The sequence below is a fragment of the Drosophila willistoni genome, unplaced genomic scaffold (assembly GCF_018902025.1).
Source record: "Drosophila willistoni isolate 14030-0811.24 unplaced genomic scaffold, UCI_dwil_1.1 Seg169, whole genome shotgun sequence".
NCBI lineage: Eukaryota > Metazoa > Arthropoda > Insecta > Diptera > Drosophilidae > Drosophila > Drosophila willistoni.
This window is the reverse complement of record NW_025814128.1, coordinates 209,453-227,912: the sequence shown is the minus strand read 5'-3', so window position 1 is coordinate 227,912 and position 18,460 is coordinate 209,453. Positions and strand designations below refer to the sequence as shown.

The 18,460-nt window shown below is 37.5% G+C and overlaps 1 protein-coding gene across 8 annotated transcripts in view; it reads left to right on the top strand.

Annotated features, from left to right (window-relative positions):
* Positions 1-18,460, top strand: part of LOC111519113 (ubiquitin carboxyl-terminal hydrolase CYLD) — a 294,944-nt gene that overhangs the window by 149,647 nt on the left and 126,837 nt on the right. For 7 of the 8 annotated variants that reach the window (XM_047012551.1, XM_047012555.1, XM_047012554.1 and 4 more), the window contains one exon: positions 508-649. In XM_047012551.1, coding sequence (XP_046868507.1) covers positions 508-649 — 142 coding nt within the window. Of the gene's footprint in view, positions 1-507; positions 650-18,460 lie in introns of those variants that run through there. The other variant, XM_047012556.1, reaches the window with a different exon arrangement.

The following is an 18,460-nucleotide window of genomic DNA, read 5'->3' as shown; positions in this document are numbered from 1 at the left end:
GGGACATGTGGGGTCTTTCTGCCTGTTACAATCATTTTGACGACTTTAACGCTCTAGCTGTTTTAGTCTGAGGGATCTATTTTGGAGATTTTAATATAACATTTCACATTAAACTACCAAAATTTTGTGCGATTTTCAACGTTTCTAATTTAATATCTATTTCGGTGGTATTTTAAATTTATGCAACACACTTCCAAGAGATATCGTACCTGTAGAAAAAACCAAAATATTTAAGATTGAATTTAACATTTACTTTCATTAATGTAATTTCCTATTGTAATTTTCGTTTAAAAACAACCCTCTTTCTATATCAGTGCTGTCAATGCAGTGACCTGCGCACACAGTTTATATGGACCGAGACGCATGTTTTAAAACATTAATATGCACAGATTGTAAATTTTTCCTTCCAAAATCAAAACATTCATCGCTAGGGCCTTATACATGAAATGAACGACTTATACATATTTTAGATTTCTTGCTTACATCTTTATATTTTTATTTTTGTAGCACCTCGTCAATGTTCTGTTTGCGGAAAATTAGCAGAACATGAATGCGGTCAATGCTATGGAAGCTTACAATCCGGCTCAGGCCTTGAGTGTACTGCATTTTGTCAAAAATGTCTTGAAACAGTACATCTACACTCCAAAAGGTTTGTTTTTAGATAATTATTACTACCACCACAGGTATTATTATTAGTTTTCATATTGGCCCGTATAAAAATGGTCTTAAAATAGAAATTCTCAACAAACTAAAAAAAAAAAGATATGACTTTGAAAACCCAAATAGAGTTTTACCATTTAATACATACAGGACAGATGTTTTAAAAGAGGTAATATTCGAAAATTACTTTTCAATTTCTTGTTGCATTTTTTAACTTTATATGTATTAGTGTATCTAAACCTTTTGTAGTCCTTGTTTTGTAAATACTTTTAATCTATTAAATCCTTTTGTGAGCCAAAATCCTATGTATTGTTGGGGTAGGGTTTTTGGCGGAAACAATTCAGTCAAAAATTAATCTGTTTTTGATGGATATTCAATTTTGGACCATTTATTACCTCCTTGCAATTAACAACATTTAAGATAACAGCCAAACTTTTAATAATCTCGTGACTTACACCTCTTATTGTAGATGTCATTTTATCAAATTCAAAAAATCTCCTTGAAGTATTTCCATCACTCGTGTTTCCGTATCCGTGCTTTGGGCAGTCAACTTTCAGTCCTAGCTTCCGAGAGAATTCATCGATTTCATATCTCATTTTTGTCAATCGCGATCATAAAAAATTAATTTTTGCAACGCTATTCGGTCAAAGGTCCTGCTTTACGACCCTCTAATCGGTTGCCTAACACATTTAGACTTAATGATTTTAAAATTTCAGATCTGCTTGCTAAGTTCTTTCAATCTACTTATTCCAATACTGTTCCAACTCCCATTTCCTATCCATTATATATCGCACATTTAATTTGTGTTTTTTTCTTTCTCGAATAACTGAACACGGCATTATTTCTGGCTTATCTTCTATGAAGTCCTTCTAATCCATAATATTTTTTTTATTGTCTGGACGTTGACGCGTACAATGCGAAGTACGTTCAAGTGGCCCATACGACACCAGGACATAGCCTGTTTCGCGCGAGCCCAAGCAGAGCGCTGTCCACCTCCCGCCCGACCGACCGTGGGGCGCAGCCGCATATCGGACGGCACGATCGCGTGGACAAATACAAATAAAACGGACAAACAATTAAAAATATGATTAACTACAGCTAATTACGAGCTAAATGTGCTAAGATAGAAGTTTTCACAAGGGAAAGAGAGGCTTCTGATCTGATTACGGGATACAGAAGATTGTAGTCAGAACATAGCACTCGAAAAGGTTCATGCAAAGAATAGTTAGAACTACAGTGTTTTAAGGATAGAGGAATAAAATTTCTAATAGGTCTACGGGGTACAGATAGGTTTAACTGGTTCAATAGCTCAGGAGAGTCTATTTCACCTATTAAAAGTTTATGAATAAAGATAGCACCAAGCATTACTCTACGATTAATTAAAGAAGGAAGATTGATTAAAAGAAGCCTACTGGAGTATGATGGCAAATTGACATTGCGATCCCAATTTAGCCCGCGAAGAGCGAAAAGCAGAAATTGCTTTTGAACAGATTCAATTTTGCTTTGGTGCGTCTCATATTGAGGTGACCATATGCAAGATCCGTACTCTAAGATAGGACGGATTAAAGAAGTATACAGAATTTTGGTTGTGTACGGATCGTCAAACTCTTTTGACCATTGTTTCACAAACCCAAGAACATTCATAGCTTTACTAACTGTAGCAGAAATATGAGGATTAAAAGTTAATTTATGGTCCATAAGAACACCTAAATCATTGATAATATCTAACCGCTCTAAGGCAGTGTCGTTAAGATAATAAGTTGCTAAGTATGAAGTGCATCTATAAAAAGACACCTTTACGTTTAGAGCCGTTAAGGTTTAATAGCTTTGTTTCACACCAACTCTGAAGATCATTAAGATCCGATTGAAGTAGGCAAGAAGACGATATGTCTTTAAAACTGAGGTAAAGCTTGACATCATCCGCGTACATAAGCACCCGAGAATGTGACACTACCAATGGAAGATCATTTATAAAAAGAGTGAATAGCAATGGACCCAAATGACTACCCTGAGGTACTCCAGAGGTCAATTGGATGGTCTTAGAAAATGAAGACTTAAAGAGGACCTTTTGTGTACGCTTAGAAAGATATTGAAGAATCCAATCTAGCAAAAGGCTGGGGATGCCAAGTGCGTTTAATTTATTTAAAAGCAGAGTATGATTAACAGAGTCAAAGGCCTTGCTGAAGTCAGTATAAATGACGTCAGTTTGCACGGCAGTCTTGAACCCTTTGATTGAGTGAGATGTAAATTCTAATAGGTTAGTAGTTGTCGATCTACGTTTTTTAAACCCATGTTGGGATGACGAAATGATTGAGCTATAAAAATGCTGCAATTGAGATGTTATTATTTTCTCAAATGCTTTGGGTATGGCAGACAATTTAGAAATACCCCTATAATTGGAGGCTTTGGACTTCTTCCCCTTTTTATGAAGAGGAATAATATATGATTCCCTTCCAGATAGGCGGGAAGGCGGAAGATGTGACGGACAGTGTAAACAACTTAAGTATTGGCTTACATAGGGCCTCCGCGCAAAACTCTAATACGCAGCCTGGTATTCCATCAGGGCCAGGTGCATATATTGGTTTGACGGAACTGAGCACGCTAAGAACCGAACTTTCATCAAACACAGGGTCTAAAATGCAATTAGACGATTGCAAGTGATGAGGATAAGGAGGATTTGCTTGATAAATCGAAGAGGAATAAGTTGTTTTGAAAAAATCAGCAAACATGTCGGCAATTGCCTGATCATTGTCAGCTTTATTGTTTTCGAAAGACAAGTAAGACGGGTGCACTGATGTCTTACGTTTAACATTTACAAATTTATAAAATTGCTTAGGATCGCGAGAAAACCTGAGTTTACATCGCTGAAGATAATCCTTATAGCAATGTGAATTCAGCACCATAAAATTTGATCGAGCAACTACATATAGGGAAAAATCCAATGCTTTACCGGATTTTTTAAATTGTTTATAACATCTCGATTTTACGTTCTTCAAGTTACATAACTCACGTGAGAACCAAGGAGGTCTATCAGACCATCCTAGAGTCACACGCGGGACACAAACATCAAAGAACGACTCAAGAGTTTTATAGAAGACAGAAATGGCAGAGTCCATATCTGTGCAAGTATACAGATATGTCCAATCATTAGTTAACAAGAGTTTTTTAGTTTAGTAAAGTTTGTCTTGCGAAAACATCTGGTTGGAGGCATCGAGTTATTATGTCGAGACAGAGTTGGATGAAAGTTGTCTTCGGGGATAACTAAGGGATCAGTCCTGGAAACATTGCAGTTGGAAGAATCCAACACAAATACCAGATCTAGTGATCTGTTACGACTATTCCGGACAGGATTTATTTAAGTTAGGGACAACTCAAGCAGACCATCTATGAAACAATGTGACAAGGAGGGCAACAGTAATAAAGAGTCAAATGAAAGGGTCCAGGCAATCTCAGGTAAATTAAAATCTCCCAGAACAACGAGCAAGTCTTTATCAGAGAGATATGAGGAAATATTTTGAATAGCTTCCAAATGGCGAGTGTATACTGCCAAGTCGGACTGTGGTGGAATATACGAACAACTAATAAAGGCAGAAAAAGAATTAAACGAAATTTTAACACAAACAAATTCAATCTTCTGATTGGAGGACTGGACAATTTCAGACGAGAACGCCGAGTCAACAGCGATCAAAACGCCACCACCATTACGGATAGTCCGATCATGTCTATAAATTAAATATTTTGAGGGGAAAATTGAAGCATCGGCAATATCAGGCTTCAGCCAAGTCTCAGTAAAGGCAAGAATATGAAAGTCAAAAGCTATACTATCTACATAGAGTTTAGACAGTTTAGTCTTTAGTCCCCGTACGTTCTGATAGGGCAGAGTTAGGGACGAAATTAGTTTTTTTACTCGCCAACAGGTGCAGACCAGCCGGAAGGAACGTTATTCACAGAGGCAGGTAGCAAGCTAATCGGAGGCCGATTCTTCTTTTTTATTGTATACTCTTTTACAACAAGGTGTTCCGGCCAAAAATCTTTATGACATATTTGGCCAAAAAGATCTGGGGAGACACCTATTTTAAAGGACGAAATGTCCCAAGTATATGAAAAACGGAACTTTTCCCCAGCAATGTTTGACGCTTGAACTTTGCCCTGGATGTAGGCTATGACTTCTTCAGAAGTAGTATTGGGATCAAGCCTCGAAATAAAAATTTGCTTTTTGGGTGGAACTACAACAAAGGAACTAGGAATACTAGGCACAGCAGTAGCGGCTACAGCAGACGCAGCAGCAGCTGAAGCAGCCAGCACTTTACTAGCTCGTCTTGTAACTACTTTATTGGCAATATTCCTGGAAACGGATGTTTGCCCTGACGGTTCGGAAACTACAACCGATATCGTGTTAGTAGGTGGGGTACTGTCTCCAGGGGAAATGGGAAGAGACTCCACACCTGCCAAAGCCGGACTCCTAAACGATATCAGCTGCTGTGCATTTGGTGACATAGGGTCAATGTCGAAAGCCGGAACTGGTAGAGACGAATGTGCCGACGGACTGAGGGACGCGACCTGAAACTTGGCCCTATTTCGTGTCGGAGATTCAAAAAGTTTAGAACTTCTGAATTGAACGTCCATCACCAAAAGGTCCTCTTGGAGCTTAGAGAGCTGACAGAGTTTTAAATGCATCCCTAGTTAATACTGACATCGCCATCCAGTGCAATACTACCCTGCACCTTGACTGTATAACCAGCACATTTAAAGTGCATTACGTCGTCACACAGTAAAGAAAGTCTTCCCTGGTGTTGCTGGGATTATTGGAATTATATTTGCAACAGACAGACATTATTAATACAATTGATTTATAAAAAACTAATTTATAAATCAATATGTAAATAGAAAGGGAAATATACTAAGAGAGGCGTATACAAACCAAAGCAAAAGATAACTGCAATATGAAAATGAAAAAATAAAAAAAGAAAGAATATTTTTTGTATTAAAACAACAACAAAAACTTGTCACAAGCGGAAAGTTTACGTCCGCGAGCGCGATCTAAAAAGAAAACAAAAGAATAGAGAGCACCAACACTACACAAACAAAACCAAAATGTGTACTGTAAATTGAGAGTAAAAGTGGGAGTAAAAAATAAAAAAACAAATCGTAAACTAAGCAACGCAAAAACAAAATAATACGGGCAATTGTAAATGTTTTGAGATTATTAAGAATGTAAATTTAACATTAAACTTCGCGATGAAAATAGCGTTGTCTAAAATTGGTTGAATTAATTGAATATGAATATTAAAAATTAATAACACGAAAGAGCGAAAACAGTAGTTAAGCGAGAGCGCAAAAAAAAACACGACCGACTTCGATGAGTGAAAATATAAAATTAGATATATAAACAATGTAAGCAAATGTAGACCCAGATGACTGACTTGGGGGACACCATAAATATCTCGCACAGTTTTTGATGAGAAGGAACCAAAAGACACATTTTGCGATTATAAGCAAGCCAGTAGTTTAGGCGAAACCTATGTATAATGTTTTGTAAGGAGAAGATTAAGATATAACTAAGGTCAGTATAAATGACATCAGTTTCAAATTTATTATGACAGCCGTGGTGTACAAGGGTATTCAATTTTAAAAGGCGAAGAACGACCTTTCATGAAGCCACGCTGACAAGGAAAAATAGTGGATCTGGATAGGTATTAAAGGGAAGACGTAATAATTTTCTCAAACAGCTTAGGTATTGCGGAAAGTTTGGCAATGCCACGGTAGTTAGAAATATGCGATTGGTTGCCCTTTTTATAAAGCGGAATAATAAAAGACTCCTTCCAAACATCAAGAAAGCTGCAAGGCTCACTCGATATAAAGAATAACCGAGATAAAGGTTAAGATACGGAAATCGAACACATGTTAAGGATGCAGCTAGAAATATTATATATAATATTGTCACTCATCGAAGTCGGTCGTGTTTTTTTTGCGCTCTCGTTTAATTTTTGTCTTTCATTCTTTCGTGAAGCTAATTTATAATATTCAATTTAAATTCATTGCCTTACTAATTCTTAATAAATCGCTATACTCATCGCGAAGTTTGCGTTAAATTTACAAACATTTATATAAATTTATTATAAAAACTTTAACAAACGCAAATATAATTTTGTTGTTGCGCTGCTTAGTTTTTGATTTCGTTCTATTTTTTGCTCCCACCCGCGCTCTCAATTTACAGTTCATAGTTTGTTTTTGTTTGTGTGGTGTTGGTGCTCTCTATTCTTTTGTTCTCTTTTGATCGCGCTCGCGGCCGTTAACTTCGCGCAGGTGACAAGTTTCTGTTGTTGTGTGTTTTATTACAGATAAGTACAAATATTCTCTCTTTTTGTTTTCTCTTTCTAATTTGCATATCAATATCTTTCTAAGCGTACACAAAAGGTCCACACTAAGTCTTCATTTTCTAAGACGATCCAAGTGACCTCTGGAGTACCTCAGGGTAGTCATTTGGGTCCATTGCTATTCACTCTTTTTATAAATGATCTTCCATTGGTAGTGTCACATTTTCGGGTGCTTATGTACGCGGATGATGTCAAGCTTTACCTCAGTTTTAAAGACATATCGTCTTCTTGCCTACTTCAATCGGATCTTAATGATCCTCAGAGTTGGTGTGAAACCTACCTATTAAACCTTAACGGCTCTAAATGTAAAGTTATGTCTTTTTATAGATGCACTCCATACATAGCAACTTATTATCTTAACGACACTGCCTTAGAGCGGTTAGATATTATCAATGACTTAGGTGTTCTTATGGACCATAAATTAACTTTTAATCCTCATATTTCTGCTACAGTTAGTAAAGCTATGAATGTTCTTGGGTTTGTGAAACGATGGTCGAAAGAGTTTAACGATCCGTACACAACCAAAATTCTGTATACTTCTTTAATCCGTCCCATCTTAGAGTACGGATTTTGCATATGGTCACCTCAATATGAGACGCACCAAAGCAAAATTGAATCTGTTCAAACGCAATTTCTGCTTTTTGCTCTTCGCGGTCTAAATCATATTCCAGTTGGCTTCTTTAAGTCAATCTTCCTTCTTTAATAATTCGTTGAGTAATGCTTGGTGCTATCTTATACACAAACTTGTAATAGGTGAAAAAGACTCTATTGAGCTATTGAACCCATTAAACGCTCAGTACGAACAACCGCCCCATATGCCACCAGGCGTGTTACGAATGACCCTAAGTGAAGTTGACCTAATAAATAGAAAATATTAAAAGTAATAAGGGAATAGGTTATACACAGAAATAGTATAGGTTTAAATTAAGATGAATACAAATAATTAATCCGAACGGATAATGTGGCAAAGGTTCGAAGTAAAGTTAGTTGCGCAAGTGTAAGGAGGAGACCAAACACATGATCCATACTTCAATATGGGGCGGACTAGCGCTTTATAAAGCCAAGAACACTCTCAGCCCTACTAACATTAGTCGATATATGCTGATTAAAACTAAGTTTATGGTCCATTAAGATCCCCAAATCTTGAACAACCAAAGAAGTATTATTAATTCTTTCTACCGGGAAATTGTTTAATAAGTAACTTGTTAATTGGGGAGAACTTCTATAAAAAGACAAAATTTTCCACTTGGAACAGATTAGCGATATCAAGTTAGCCCTACAGCACCCCTGTAAAGTATTCAGTTCTGCTTGCAGGGTGTGGCATGAAAGAGAGTGTTGGAGAAGAACGGTCGGAAGATCATTAATGAAAATGGTGAAGAGTAATGGTTCAAGGTGAATGCCCTGTGGGACTCCCGATTTAACACAAGTGAACTTAGAGAGACAGGACATTAAGAGAACACTCTGCCTCTTATTGCTTAGATATTGTCAAATCCAAGCAAGCTGAGCATCCGGAAAGAAAAGCAGACTGTTGAGTTTGCTGTTAGGTTCGATTTTTTAGCAACCCCCACACGAAAACACTTCCACATTCACGTGATGCTAACTAATTTATTTATTTATGTCAACTAACACAGCAGTCGACAAAAAAGCTTAAGCTAAAAAACAGACATCTACTAAGGTGAATACGAAAAAAGGTTCTGGGTTGACGTGAGGGAACAAAAAATATAGAGTACTAAAAAATTAGTAGAAATGACTTCACTGTTGCTTATTGTTAGTTTATGGAGAAAGAGACTGAAGAAAGGTTAATAAGAATAAGTCTGTCAGAATAAGAAAATAGTGGAAGATTCGGGTCCCAATTAAAACCGCGTAACGTTAACTCAAGGAATTGCTTCTGTACCCATACAATACTACGCTGGTGAACATCATATTGAGGCTTCCACACTGGCAAACAATATTCTAGAGTAGGACGAACTAGCGAAGTGTGTAAAACCTTTGTTACGTAGGGGTCATCAAATTCTTTGGCCCAACGTTTTATGAAGCCAAGCAAGCGTGCTCTATTAACAATTAAAGATACATATATGAAAATTAAATGAAAGTTTTCGGTCAAAAATAACGCCTAAGTCTTTGATTGTGTGGTACACAATCTAACAGATCACTTTTAATAGAGTAATGAGCTAGGAACGAAGACAAACGACTGAAAGTCATAAAAGAGGTACTAACGTGTAATTTACTAACGAGGCACCAATCACAGAATGCATCGAGATCTGATTGCAAGTACTGTTGGAAAGAAGGATCATTATAGGAAAAAAACCCATACTTTTAAGTTTCGTAAGAAGAATAAAATGATCAACCGTATCGAAAGCCCTACTAAAGTGGGTATAAATAACATCTATAACATCTTTAGGAAGTCATGGTGTACAAGGGTAGTCAATTCTAAAAGGTAGGTAAGCGACGAACGACCTTTCATGAAGCCATGCTGACAGGCTCCGGTACGAAGGAAGACGTCATAGATGATAAGCTAGAGATAATTCAGTCTTCAGTAATACTAGGAAAAAACATACAATTTGAATGTTGGATTGAGAAGGTATAGTATGTGGGATGTGAAGCAGTAGTAGAATAAGTCGACTGAAAGAATTTAGCAAACAGATCTGCAATATCTGAAACATTATTAGCTGTCTGGTCATTAAGTTGAAGGTGGAAGGTAGTAATTTAGAGCGTCGGTTAGAATTAACAAAGTTATAAAATCTTTTAGGGTTCATATAGAATTCAACCACACAGCGCACGATATAATTATTGTAGCATTGAGTATTTAAGAGACAAAATGGAGATTTCGCTACATACTAATTTGTATAGTCTGGTCGCGAACCAGTTTTTTTAACCTTTCAAAATATATCAATTTAATGTTTCTTTGATTAGACAGCTTACGTCTGAACCATACCGCCGTACTGGAGACTGTAGAGACATTCACATAAGGAACGCATCTATCAATTAGAGAATTAAGAGCAAAGTAGAAAAAATTCACTGCACAATCTATATCACAGCACTCAAATAAAAATGACCAATCAAAAAAGGAAATAAGGTTGTTAAGAAGATTGAAATTTGTTTTACGAAAACATCTACGACGAGAATTTGCGATGTTATTAAATGAATTAGTAACGGAATTGTAAGAAATAGTAACTTCAATGGTAGGGTGATAAGGATCTTCAGACTTCACAAGGGGTTATATTTGAGATACAGCACTAACCGTGGGATCCGAGAAAAAAACAAGATCAAGGATTCTTTTAAAAGAGATAACGCTCTTTCCTATTCTTGATTGATTTGCGCTCTCGTCTTTTGCCTACCCGCGACTCTGTGATACGTGTTTTGGTTTTTGTGCTTTCATCTCTTTTAATTCTTTAGTTGTGAAGGCTTACTCTGCACATTAACCTTTGTGTCAGAACTGGTCAGTATATTCTTATACACAGATTTTTTACCTTTAGAATTTTTATTTTTTTGTATTTCCTTTTGTAATTAAATTAAACTTTTTGATAAAATAGTTGTCTACTCAACAAATAATTGTATAGTTGCCACTAACGCGGTTGACTCCCATGATTATATTCTTTGTTGTTTGTGTGACAATGCGGTTCACGTTAAGTGTGCAGGTTACACAGGCAGAATCAAGGAGTCTATTGCTAAAGGTGGTGGCTTAAAATATGGATGTGATGCTTGCCGGGAGGTCGAGAATGAGATGCGCTCTTTCATGAGGCGGACTAGAGATAGTTTTGACATTTAAAGGGCAGGTTTTAATAAACTCCAAGCGGAGTTTACTGCGGTGGAGACTCAGTTCAGAAGTTTATCGCTTATGAATGAGTCTCCGAAACGTAAAAGAACCAGTCCTTGGGGTGTTTCTGTATCTGTAGATCCGCCAGCGTGTCTTATCGTCCCCGACCGGTCTCATCCACCGTCCACTCCTAATGTACAGCAATTGATATCGTTTAAAAGCCCGGTTGTGAATGCTATTAGTAATGAATTACCGGTATCACCTGGGAATGATCTGTTAAAAACTATGCCTATTGTAGTGTCCGATGTGTCCGGGCAATTACCCATTCCAATGGAAATTGCCGATAGTTCTAAAAGTATCGAGGGCCCCGTAAACGAGTTGACTGCTGCAGTGTGTGACTTGTCCAACGTTACTGCTGCGGCTGACGCTTCGGGACCGCGGCCTCTCGTTGGCATACCACCAAAGAAACATATATTGGTTTCTAGGCTAGACCCTGTTGTCACATCTGATGATGTAATAGCCTATATTCGGAAGAAAGTTAACGTCTCGAATATTGCGGTGGAGAAGTTTAAATTTTCTTATTCTCGGGACATTTCGTCCTTTAAAATTAGTGTTTCTGCCAATATCTTCGACACTATATGTCGAGAAGATTTTTGGCCTAAACATATAATAGTTAAGGAATAAACTGTAAAAAAGAAAAATCGGCAACCGATTCGCTTGCCCACAACAACAACTAATACTATTCCTGCCACATCAGCATCTGCTGGTGTGTCAAAAAACTAGCTTCGTCCCTTTACCTGGGTTACCAGAACGTTAGAGGACTGAAATCTAAACTTCCTAATCTCTATGTAGATAGTCTTTCTTTTGAGCATAGCATTCTAGCTTTCACAGAGACGTGGCTAAAACCTGATATTGCTGATGCATCGGTTTTTTCCACAAACTATTCTATATTCAGACGTGACCGGATTTCTCGCATAGGTGGTGGCGTTCTGATAGCTGTTGATGCTGCTTTATCATCTGAAATGATCCAATTTCCTAGTACCCAGGAGATTGTTAAAGTAAATTTTAAATCTTTTAATGCTTTCATTACTTGTTCCTACCATTGTCAGACATGGTGGTATACTTAAATCATTTAGAGGCAATTCAGTTTGTGTCCTTTTTAGTTTCCAGTCATAGTTCATAGTCATAGTTCATAGTCATAGTCATAGTTATAGGTGATTTTAATTTACCCGCTTTAGCATGGTGATTAACAGATGAATGTACCATGTTGCTGCCCTCTTTGTCACATGACTTTATTGATGGCCTTCTAGGCTTATCTTTATCCCAAGTCAATCCTGTCTTAAATTCTAATGGAAAATCGTTAGATCTTATTTTTGTATTGGATTCTTCTTATTGTGAGGTTTCTAGGATCGAACCATTTGTTCTTCCAGAAGACAAATTTCATCCTACATTAAATTTAAAAATTGATTTGCCCTTGCTTTCACCATTACTTGGTTCAAATGAGTTACCTCTAACTAGGTGCTTTCGTAAGACTGACTTCGCCAGCCTTAATGAAAACATTGCTACTACCAATTGGTCTTATCTGTACAATTGTAGAGATATGATCTCAGCTGTTCGTTTTTTCTATGATACTCTGAATTCACTCTTTGATATTTGCGTGCCTCTTGGTAGGCTGGAGCAAACCTCCCTGGTTCTCTCGTGAGCTATCCAATTTGAAAAATGTGAAGACACGATATTATAAGAAGTTTCAAAAAACACGTCGTTCATCAGATTATGCTCTGTATACAGTCGCTCGTTCAAAATTCATGATGCTTAATACACAATGCTATAAGAATTATCTTCAGCGGTGTAAGCTTCAGTTTTCTTCTAACCCTAAACAATTTTATAATTTTGTTAATTCTAAACGTAAGACCTCTGTGCACTCATCTTTTTTGTCTTTTCAAAATAAAAAAGCGAGCACTGATCAGGCAATTGCCGATATGTTTGCGAGTTTTTTCAAAACAACTTATTCCTCAACGGAATATCGAGCAAGTCCGTATCCTTATCATTTAAAAAAGGCTAATTGCATTTTCAATCCAGTGATTGATGAAAGTTCTATTCTTAGCGAACTTAAATTAGTTAAACCTGTTTATTCTCCGGGGCCAGATGGTCTTCCTGGATGTGTACTCAGGTTCTGTGCAAACGCATTATGTAAACCCATTTTAAAATTGTAAAAGCTTCTGAGAAAATTATAACTTCTCAATTGCAACATTTTTGCAGCTCTATTATTTCGCCATCCCAACATGGGTTTGTGAAACGTAGATCTACAACCACTAACCTTTTAGAATTTACATCAATAATTATCAAGGGGTTCAAAAATGGTAAACAAACTAATGTCATATACCCTATTACTTTCTAAGCTGAGCGACATTGGGTTTCCACCCCTTTTCCTTTCTTGGGTTCGAGAATATTTAACAAATGGAAAATAGAAGTCTTCTTTTTCCGTTTCCATTCCTGTGACTTCTGGTGTACCTCAATTATTAACGATCTTCCTTCAGTCATTGTTCATTCGCGTGTGCTTATGTATGCTGACGATGTCAAGCTTTGTCTTACTTATAAAGATACATATTCATTTAGTCGGCTACAAGCTGATCTTAAAAACTTTCAATCCTGGTGCCAGTTTAATCTACTAATTCTTAACACTACCAAATGTAAGGTAATGACTTTTTTTCGTAACTCTCCTCAACTGGTCACTTATTTTCTAAACAACAGCCCTTTAGAACGTCTAAATAATATGAATGATTTGGGCGTACTTATGGACCATAAGTTAAATTTTAACACCCATATTTCCACCACGGTCGCAAAGGCCATGAGTGTCCTGGGTTTCATTAAAAGATGGTCAAAAGAATTTGATGACCCCTATACAACTAAAGTTCTTTTTACTTCGCTTGTCCGTCCTATTTTAGAGTATGGATCTTGCATTTGGTCACCTCAATATGAGTCGTACCAGATTAGACTAGAATCCGTTCAAAAGTAGTTCCTGCTATTTGCTCTTCGTCCCTCTTCCGTCCCTAACTAACCGTAGAATTATGCTTGGTGTCAGTTTTATGCACAAGCTCCTAATTGGTGATGTCGACTCGCCTGAGTTATTAGCTCAGGTGAATCTGTCGGTACCATGTAGACGGAGTAGACATCCTTTGATACCTTTATCCCTTAGTCGTTGTTCTTCTAACTATGCTATGCATGAACCTTTTAGGGTCCTCTGCTCTGATTACAACCTTCTATTCCCTGTAATCGGCTCAGAGTTTTCTATTAATATGATTAAAACATCTATCCTATCTCATTTAGTTAATAGATAGCTATAGTATTATTTGTTTGTCTGTTTTTTCTATTGTGTATTTGTCCACGCGATTCGTGCCGTGCGTTATACGGGTGCACCCCTCGGTCGGTCGGGTGGGAGGTGGGCAGTTATCTGCTTGGGCTCGCGCGTAACAGGCTTTGTCCTGGTGTCGTACTCTTGAACGTAATGCGCATAGTATCGTCAACGTCCGCTAATAAGTAAAGAATTCAACTGATATAGTGGACATTTAAGTAGGCTATCAAGAAAAACATGTTGAGATGAAGGAATTATGATAGATATATTATCACCAACAAGCCAAAAAATATTAGGCAAGTTAAAATCACCTAAAACTATAAGGAAATCACGATCTTTAAGACGATTAAAAAAAGATTGTAAAGCATCGATATGGTGCATGTAGATCATGATATCAGAAATTAGAGGAATATATGAAGAAAAAATATATAAGCTAAAGTTGGAACATGTGCCTTCGACGTAAATAAACTCAACACCCAAGGGCAGATCAATTGGCACACCACTTCAACACAGACTCGAGTTGAGAGCAATGAGCCCTCCACCGCCACGACGACCAACACGCGTATAAGAAATAAAGTTATTAAAAAGAATTTCGTTATCCAAAACAGAGGAGTTGAGCCAAGTTTCAGAAATAGCAATATGTCAGCCGAAAAGGTTTGGCTATCACAGAACAGTTTCGAGAGCTTGGTAAAAAGATCTCTTACATTTTGATAATGAATGCAAAGACTAGACATTATCAGTTTTTTGAAGCAGCAGATGAATTAGGAAGGTGGACAGGCAGCGAACGGGAGCGCTTATTGGGCGCAAACTCGTGTACAACTAGGCCCTCTTAGGGTCTACCATATCTGAGAAATACTTATTTGGTATTGTAATTTTAAAAGAGGAAATTTCGCGAGGCCTAGACAAATTAAAACCTTAGCATGGCATATATTACCAATGTAAGCTGCCACAGACGACTCAGAAGTATCAGGAGCAAGCCTGGAAATAAATAATTGGTTGCGATGAGGCACTACAGTTAGTGAAGGCGGAGGAGCATTGAAATCCACAAGTGATTGGGAACCAGTATTCAGTAACTTAACTTAATCTATCCCTTGGGGATAGATTGAGGTACACCAGGGCTTGTACAGGGTACTTCAATCTGAAAAGAAGAGCATAAAGAGGGACAAGAAGGTGGTGTCGGCGAAAGTAAAATGGGAGAATATGTAAGAGAGAGGGCTGGCTTCTTGGGCGACTTCTCAGAAGGTGGAACGAACTTGAATTAAGACAATAAATGTACGCTAAAGTCATATTCATTAGACAGCTGTTTGGCCAGTTTGTTTAAAGAAAGAAACTTTAAACGAAGATCCCTGTACATACGGCTAAAATCAAGCTGCTGGCTGGCACAAGATGGGCAAGTCCAGCGCATTAAGCCAAGCTCAGGCTTAGACACAGACAAACCAGAAAATTTGTCGTAGTCGCGGCCATTGAGGCCAGCACATTTTAAGTGAATAAGATTATCGCGAAGCCAACAAGATTGTGCTCTATACTGATCATCAAAACAATCAGAATGCTTGCAAGTAAGTAGACAACAAGCCATTGAAAAGCCTAAAAGAAACACAAGGCAAAAACAAAAATTAATAAATTTATATATATAAGAATATATAGAAAAATTTAAATACACAGCACAAAGATAATTAATTGTTCAAAATCCTTGCACGCCACCTTCCACCACAAGTAGAGTCATTGAATTTGGTATGTATGTATACTGGCTTAGAACGCGCGCACGTTTTTTGTGTTTAAATTAAACTGATTTTTTCGAAAACTAACAAAGTCAATGTCACCCTTCAATCTTGTGGGCGGTAGATGATGATATTCTTACTTTATTATTATTTACCACTAGACTACAGACCAAAAGCAACGAATTGGTGGAAAAATTATACAAACATGAACTTATTTCAACGACCGAAAGAAATAAGCTTATAACAAACACATCAATTTCACCAAGAATATACGGATTACCTAAAGTTCATAAAGAAGGTACGCTATTGAGACCAATCTGCTCATCTGCAGAATAAGTTTCACTCGTTGCAGAGGACGGACGTGTTTTTTTTGCGCTTATCAACTTTTATTTTTTCTCGCGATTAAATACTTTTATATAACTCTTAAATTATCGGTTTAATTAATTACAATTACAACATCCGAATTTTATTTTCATTTCGCGAATTCTTGCTGTCGTTTTTGATTAAATTTAAATAAAATCAAAACTTACAACAATACTTGCATTAGCGGTGTTGTTGTTTTGTTTATCTCTTTTGCTTTTGTGTCTTTACCGTTTTAACTAACTCTCGCGCTCTTGCGTACAAATTGTTTTTGCATGTGTTCAATTTGACGCGCTGTCCCGCTCTTTCCTATTCTTGATTGATTTGTGCTCTCGTCTTTTGCCTACCCGCGACTCTGTGATACGTGTTTTTGTGTTTTCATTTCTTTTTATTCTTTAGTTGTGAAGGCTTACTCTGCACATTAACCCTTGTGTCAGAACTGGTCAGTATATTCTTATACACAGATTTTTTACCTTTAGAATTTTTATTTTTTTGTATTTCCTTTTGTAATTAAATTAAACTTTTAATAAAATGGTTGTCTGCTCAAAAAATAATTGCATAGTTGCCACTAATGCGGTTGACTCCCATGATTATATTCTTTGTTGGTTGTGTGACAATGCGGTTCACGTTAAGTGTGCAGGTTACACAGGCAGAATCAAGGAGTCTATTGCTAAAGGTGGTGGCTTAAAATATGGATGTGATGCTTGCTTGGAGGTCGAGAATGAGATGCGCTCTTTCATGAGGCGGACTAGAGATAGTTTTGACACTTTAAGGGCAGGTTTTAATAAACTCCAAGCGGAGTTTACTGCGGTGGAGACTCAGTTCAGAAGTTTATCGCTTATGAATGAGTCTCCGAAACGTAAAAGGACCAGTCCTTGGGGTGTTTCTGTATCTGTAGATCCGCCAGCGTCTCTTTTCGTCCCCGACCGGTCTCATGCACCGTCCGCTCTTAATGTACAGCAATTGATATCGTTTAAGAGCCCGGTTGTGAATGCTATTAGTAATGAATTACCGGTATCACCTGGGAATGATCTGTTAAAAACGATGCCTATTGTAGTGTCCGATGTGTCTGGGCAATTACCCATTCCAATGAAAATTGCCGATAGTTCTAAAAGTATCGAGGGCCCCGTGAACAAGTTGACTGCTGCAGTGGGTGTCTTGTCCAACGTTACTGCTGCGGCTGACGCTGTCACGCACTAAAAGCATACATGTATACGTTTATAGATGCTGCTTGATACGAGTTTTTGTATTTGGCATGTGAAAGTCGCGATTGTTGAGAGCTCCGAAATCTTGTGAAAATTGTGACTACAAATAAAACTTTTTTAGCCAGGGGTGAAACTGGAGGTCTCTCACTACCCACCCGCATAACTCCTTTGCGTCGGCGCCTTGCCAGCAACAGTGACAATAGCGCCGTGGTTTCCGGACCATTTCCGAAGATGCTGCACCTGTCATTGCAAGGATGACACCGCTCGACATACTAGCAAAGGAGGCGCGAACAATGTTACAGCAATGCCAGGGTCAAGAATGGTACCCTTCTATCAGGAGAATAATAACCAATGTGGGCAAAGAATCCATCGTAGCATAGTGGCTGTCTCGATGGGCAGCATCAACAAAAGGTCGATGAACGTAAAAGCTGATACCCGATATCAAAGTGTGGCGTCATGGTGAAGTCACTTTTCTTTCTTCCCTTTGTTTATGTATTTGTCTGATAGTGTTGATTAAGTGATTAATAAGTCAAAGCTTACTAGTTAGTTGACAGGTGTGTCAATTGTAGCCCTGGCATTACCTTTGTAGCGGCTACAGATTGACAATTGGAATGTTGCAGGATGACGAGCAACTTTGCTTTAGCAACATATTTAAAAACAAATATTGAGGTCTGTCTTTAGGTCAGGTCCTATATATATGGGGGCCTCGGGCTAGAGAGCTCAGTTAATAAACCCTCCAGGGAACTTACCGTACAGCTATACAAAAGTGAATAAAAATATAAATGACATGAGTGAACTACATAGTGCTACTGGAAAGGATCCTTCGACAAAATCTATATATATGTACTATATCGTATACTACTTATATCTATACAATATATATGTAGCGTTGATTTAATGATCGTTACTATATATATTTATTTATTAATATTTGAATTGTTTGATGACAATCGAGTTCAATATATTGTTAGAATTTAAACTACTATACATATAGAAATAACACTGGACTAATTATGGACCTTGACGTGCGA